The sequence below is a fragment of the Agelaius tricolor genome, unplaced genomic scaffold (assembly GCF_023055355.1).
Source record: "Agelaius tricolor isolate 1412-34295 unplaced genomic scaffold, bAgeTri1.0.p SCAF_68, whole genome shotgun sequence".
Classification (NCBI taxonomy): Eukaryota; Metazoa; Chordata; class Aves; order Passeriformes; family Icteridae; genus Agelaius; species Agelaius tricolor.
The window spans coordinates 239,885-245,753 of record NW_027269328.1 but is presented as its reverse complement, the minus strand read 5'-3'; the positions used below and the strand labels follow the sequence as shown (position 1 = coordinate 245,753).

Here is a 5,869-nt window from a genome sequence, read left to right as displayed (position 1 = left end):
CTTGTGACTCCCATGGCCCTTGTGGCCCAGCATGTCCCACAGGCCCTGCAGATGCTGTCCCAGAGCAGCTGTTCTGTGCTGGATGAACAGCTCCACTCTGCCTCACCTCAGGGCACCGAGCATGGGCTCAGGACTGCAGCTGCTGGGGTGGGCTGCCCCAGGGGCTGGAGAGGGCAGGGGACTCTGGCAGAGGGTGGATGGTGCTTTAGGGGTCATCAGGTCCTAGTGGAGCTGTTCCATGGGCTGTGATGGTGCCTCCACAGCTGCAGAGCAGTGAAATGAGGCCGATGGAGCCAAATGATGGAGCCGGGGTCAGAGCTTGCTTGATGCAGGGCTGTGCGTCCAGGGAGGGTTCAGGAAGGGTTGGGGATAGGGCTGGAGCTGGGTCTGGGCCAGGGAGACAATCCACCTGTGCCATGTCTGAGATACCCTGCCTGTCATGCCAGAGAGAAGCCTCACAGAGCTGCCACGGCCTGCTGCCCCTGGGGCTGTGTGTCCATGCTGTGGGGATGTGTGTCCATGCTCAGGGATGTGTGTCCATGCTGTGGGGATGTGTGTCCATGTTTGGGGATGTGTGTCCATGCTGTGGGGATGTGTGTCCATGCCCTGGGGATGTGTGTCCATGCCCTGGGATGTGTGTCCATGCCCTGGGGCTGTGTGTCCATTCCCAGGGATGTGTGTCCATGCCCTGGGGATGTGTGTCCATGCTGTGAGGATGTGTGTCCATGCTCAGGGATGTGTGTCCATGTTTGGGGATGTGTGTCCATGCTGTGGGGATGTGTGTCCATGCCGTGGGGATGTGTGTCCATGCCCTGGGATGTGTGTCCATGCCCTGGGATGTGTGTCCATGCTCAGGGATGTGTGTCCATGCCCTGGGATGTGTGTCCATGCCCTGGGATGTGTGTCCATGCTCGGGGATGTGTGTCCATGTTTGGGGATGTGTGTCCATGCCGTGGGATGTGTGTCCATGCTGTGGGGATGTGTGTCCATGCCCTGGGCTGTGTGTCCATGCCCTGGGGCTGTGTGTCCATGCCGTGGGATGTGTGTCCATGCCGTGGGATGTGTGTCCATGCCGTGGGGATGTGTGTCCATGTTTGGGGATGTGTGTGCATGCCCTGGGGATGTGTGTCCATGCCCTGGGATGTGTGTCCATGCCCTGGGATGTGTGTCCATGCCCTGGGGCTGTGTGTCCATGTTTGGGGATGTGTGTCCATGCCCATGGGGTGTGTGTCCATGCCCAGGGACGTGTGTCCATGCCCAGGGCTGTGTGTCCATGTTGGGGATGTGTGTCCATGCTCACCCTACAGTGGCAGTGAGCACACACAGTGTCCCACACAAAGTGTCCAGGTCCCACAGTGTCCCTGCCCAGCACACCCAGGGCCTCCAAGTGGAGCTTGTGGCACCACGGTGGATCTGGTGGCACCACGGTGGTTCCTCTCAGCTCCGTGGAGCCCTGGCCCCTCAGCTGCACTGCTGCAGCCTCACACAGCTGGACAGAGCCATCCCCATGCTGCAGCACCCCCTGGGCTCTGCCAGCATGGCCTTCAGGAGAGTATTCACCATCTGTCCTCCTTCCTCATCCTCTCCACAGTCTGGTTCTGTGCTGAGCCAGCTTTGGGGCTGCTCCAGCCGGGTGGATACAGCCTGGAAAACAGAGGGGGCAAACCCTGCACAGGCCTGGGGGGTGAGGCAGGGTCAGGAGGGGCTGCAGCTGCAGCCCTTTGCCCCCCAGCAGCACAGGACAGGCTTTGTCACACCGTGATGGGACCGTGCACGGAGGGCAGCGGTGCCTGAGGGTCTCGGTTCCGTGTGGGGCTCAGGCTCTGTGTGGGGCTGTGTCACACCGTGATGGGACCGTGCATGGATGGCAGCGATGCCTGGGGGTCTCGGTTCCGTGTGGGGCTCAGGCTCCCTGCAGCCAGCGGGGTGGGTGCTGTGGGTGGCAGGGATTTCAGCTCTGAGGTGCTGAGCCTCTTGCAGCTCCCCTGGGCGTGCAGGAGGCTCTGTCAGCAGAGAGAGCGGCGCGCCCGGCAGGAGCCACGTGGAGCGAGCCGCTTGTCCCCAGGAGCAGCCGGCGCAGCACGGGGCTGCCGGGGCTCGGGGGCGAGCGCGGCCCCTGCCGAGGGCTCTGCCCCGCCGCTGCGGGGAGCGGTGCCGGTGCCAGCCTTCGGTGCCAGCCTTCGTGCCGGATCACGTCACGGGGCACGACACCGTGTGCTGCTCGCTGCGGGCAGGGCCGTGCCCCGCCACCGCCGTGCCCCCGGGCTGGGACACACCGTGCGAGGGCCGGGCGAGCCCCTGTGCCCGGCTCGGCCCCGCTGCTCCGGCCCCTGCAGCACCGGAGCTGGGGGAGTCAGCTCGGCTGCGCTCGGCTGGCAGCGTGCGGGGCACTCGGGGGGAATGCCAGGAGTGTGGTGCCCTCGGGGGGCTGGGGACACCATGCGGGGCGCTCGGGGGGCTGCGGGCAGGGGTGTGGATCACTCGGGGGGCTGCCAGCAGCATACAGGGCACTCGGGGGGCTCCGGGCAGCGTTCAGGGCAGTCGGGGGCTGCGGGCACCATTCGGGGCACTCGGGGGCTGGGGACACCACGCGGGGCGCTCGGGGAGAATGCCAGCAGTGTGGTGCACTCAGGGGGGCTGCCAACAAGAGCGTGGAGCCCCAGCAGCCACCTCACCATTTGGCAGCGGTGCCGGTGCCCCGACGGAACACCCTGCATCCAGCACGGCGCTGCCAGCTCCGGTGCCTTCATTCTATGACTCACAGGACTTGGCCGGTGCTGCCGCTGCGCTCGGGGCGTCTGCGGCCTCGGCCCCGCGGTTTGACCTCGGCACCGCCCGCTCTGCCCGGACACCGAGCCACGGCCGGGCTGGGGGTCCCACCCGTGACCGTCCTGTCCCGGAGCTGCCGGTGCTCGGGGTGTCCCCGCCTCCGCCCAGGGATCCCCCCCGCCGTCCCGAGCCCTGCTTTGGACGCCGCTGCTCGGCGCGGCCGTTCCGGCTGGGAACGCGAGGGTTCCACGCCGAGAAGCCGCGGCTCAGCCCGGTACAGCTCACTGCGGGCTCACCGGGAGCTCACCGGGAGCTCACCGGGAGCTCACCGGGAGCTCACCGGCCCCGGTGTCCCAGCGCGTCCCGGCCGTTCAGCACCGCGGACAGCGGCGGAGAATGAGGCTGGAGATGCGGCAGCGCCGCGAGAGGGTTCGGGGGGACCGGGGGACCGGGGAAACCGGGGAAGCGAGGGTTAGCACGGCCCAAGGCACCTGCTCTCACCGGCCCCGCCGTGCCTCTTTGGTGGGCATCAGAACAGAGCCGGAGCAGCGGCTCCCGAAACCGGCGAGAGCGGGCTCTGCCGCTCCCCCCCGTCCCCCACCCCCGTCCCGCCGCCGGGGGGCCGCTCCCCGCCGCTCCGGTGCCCCCGTGTCCCCCGCCCCCGCCGCCCGGTGCGTGCCCGGCGCTGACGTCAGCCCGGGCTCCCGGGCCGATATAACCCCCGGCCGCGCCGCCGGCTCAGCTCCCGCGGGACCGATCGCGCTCGCTGCGCCGCCGGCACCGGCAGGAACAGGGCACGGGCACAGCGCACCGGGTACGGGACGGGGCTGGGGAACCGGGCAGGGCGGCACCGGGGCCGGGGCGCGCGGAGGGGACGGAACGGGGCGGCCGGGAGCGGAGGGGCCGCGGTTCCCGTCGGGCCTCCGCCGCCGCCCCGGTCTCTGCCGTGGCGCTGAGCCCCTGCCCCGCAGGTGCAGAGGGACCGAGGATGCGGCGGGCACTGCTCACCCTCCTGCTGCTGCTCGCCCGCCCGCCGCCCGCCGCCGCCCGCCCCGCCACCACCGACGGCTCCATCCCGGCGGCCGGGACCGGCGATCAGGACCCGCCGCTGTGGCCGCCGCTGGCGCCGCCGCCCCCGGGGCCGTGGCGAGGGCGGCGGGACGAGCCGCCGCTCTCCATCGACCTCACGTTCCACCTCCTGCGGCACCTCCTGCTGCTCGCCCGCGCCCAGAGCCAGCGCGCCCGCGCCGACTCCAACCGCCGCATCCTCGACGCCGTGGGGCGCTGAGCCCCCCCGGACACCCCGAACCCCCCCGGACCCCGGGGCTGCACCGGCCTCCAGCCCCCGCCTCGGCCTCCGCGCTGCGAGCGCTCGGCACCGACACCGGCACGGGCTGGACCCGCCTCGGCCCCCGCGCCGGGGCGAGCGGGAGCGGGACCGGCCCCGGGACCGGCCCGCACCGGTTTTGTAATAAAACGTGGTGGAAACCGAGGCGTGAGCGAGTGTGGGGTGCGGGCAGCTGGGGCTGTGTAGGGCCAGGGACTGGGCAAACTGGGAACGGGCTCACCGGGAATGGGGAATGAGGGAACAGGCTCAATGGGAATGGGGAAAGAGGCTCCGTGGGACAGAGGGAGTGGGGTCACCAGGAACTGGGAATGGGCGAATCGGGAGTGAAGAAGGGCTCACCAGGGATGGGGAAACAACTGACTGGGAGTGGTGGAATGGGTTTACCAGGAAGGGACAAACAGACTCACTGGGAGTAGGGAAAGGGCTCGCTGGGGAGGGACTGAGGGCTCAGGACAGGATGAGCTGGGCCAGGGCTGGGTGGGAGCAGCTGGACCAGCAGCACAACCCCCCCGGCAGAGGGAACGAGGCCGTGTGTGCTCTGGGCCAGGAGGTGACACCACCTTCCTCAGGGGGGAGGAGACACTCACAGCCCCCCAGAGTGGGAGCAGTGGGAAGCAAATGGGGCAGAGGGATGGGAACAAGGGGTCCTCACCCCCGTGAGACAGGCACAGGGGCTGCACCCACCTGCCCACAGGTGGGACATGAGCAGGGAAGCAGTTCCTCCCCAGGATGGGGGAGCTGGGAAGGGATAGACACAGGCCCTTTGTGGGAGAACATGGCCAAACCCACATGGGAGCTCCAGGAGTGGGGGGAAAGCCCTGAGGGACACCCGGTGCTGCTGGGTGGGTCAGGGCTGGGCACTGTGGTGGGCTCCGTGTCTCAGCTCCCAACCAAGAGGACAGGGATGGAGCCTTCTGAGGCAGCTGGGTGAGGTTCAGCCTCCTGGTGGGGAGCTCTGGTCCTCACTGGGGTCTCCAGCTTGGCCTGTGGAGGTGTCCCTGCCTGTGGCCGTGGTTGGGCCTGGATGTCCCTTCCCACCTAAACCAGCCAGAAATTCCTTGATAACCTCCCAACACCTGCAGGAAGGGCAGCAGGGCAGGGCTGGAGCAGGAGGTGCTGCTTCTGAGGGTGTTCCTGGCAGGACATGGGGATGTGGCAGCGGTGGGGTCAGTGCTCAGGGCTGCAGGCAGCACAGGGCAGGGTGTGCAGCCCTCCCACGCCACAGCAGCTGCTTTCAGTGCCCCCCTGGCCCTGGCAGGAGGCTCCTCCAAGGGACAAAGGAGGTGGGGAGCACAGCCTTTGGGAATGAGCTCAAGGCTGGAGATCCCCACTCCAGGCCCTGCTCCAGCTGCTGCTGCTGTGGCTACTGGAATTGAATGGGGAAATCCCCCCACAGCATCAGTACCCTGCAGTTGGAAGGCCATGCTGATTGTAGTGGGACAACCCCTGCCAGGAGACATTTATCCCAGACTGGACAGTGACTTGGACAGCCTCCTTCAGCCAACCCTGACGAGCAGGGCTGGGGCTGGTGGGGATCTGGAGACCCTCAGCCCCTCTGGGCAGCCCATTCTGGGCACCCTCTGTGTGATCAGCCTCTCCGCAAGAACACCCCGAATCCCTGGAGGCCCTTTGTGCCTGTTGCTGCTGCTCCTGTCACTGGGCTCCCTGGGGAGAGCCTGGCTCCCTCCTCTTCCCTCCCCTTAGGCAAGTAAACACCCGGGTGCCCCAACATTCCAGCTCCTCCTCATGCAG

General features: G+C 68.0%; 1 protein-coding gene across 1 annotated transcript; it reads left to right on the top strand.

Moving 5' to 3' along the window:
- Window positions 1-143: 143 nt before the first annotated feature.
- UCN (urocortin) lies at window positions 144-4,261 on the top strand. Its single transcript, XM_071417243.1, has 2 exons — window positions 144-3,583; window positions 3,741-4,261. Exons 1-2 carry the CDS (start codon window positions 3,166-3,168, stop codon window positions 4,055-4,057), a joined length of 735 nt encoding a protein of 244 aa, XP_071273344.1. The 5' UTR covers window positions 144-3,165; the 3' UTR covers window positions 4,058-4,261.
- Window positions 4,262-5,869: the final 1,608 nt, after the last annotated feature.

Excerpts from the sequence above, each read along its gene's own strand:
- UCN (XM_071417243.1), top strand. The coding sequence starts at position 3,166 with ATGAGGCTGGAGATGCGGCAGCGCCGCGAGAGGGTTCGGGGGGACCGG. Across the intron at positions 3,584-3,740 it reads GCACGGGCACAGCGCACCGG|GTGCAGAGGGACCGAGGATG; the intron begins GTACGGGACGGG and ends CCTGCCCCGCAG.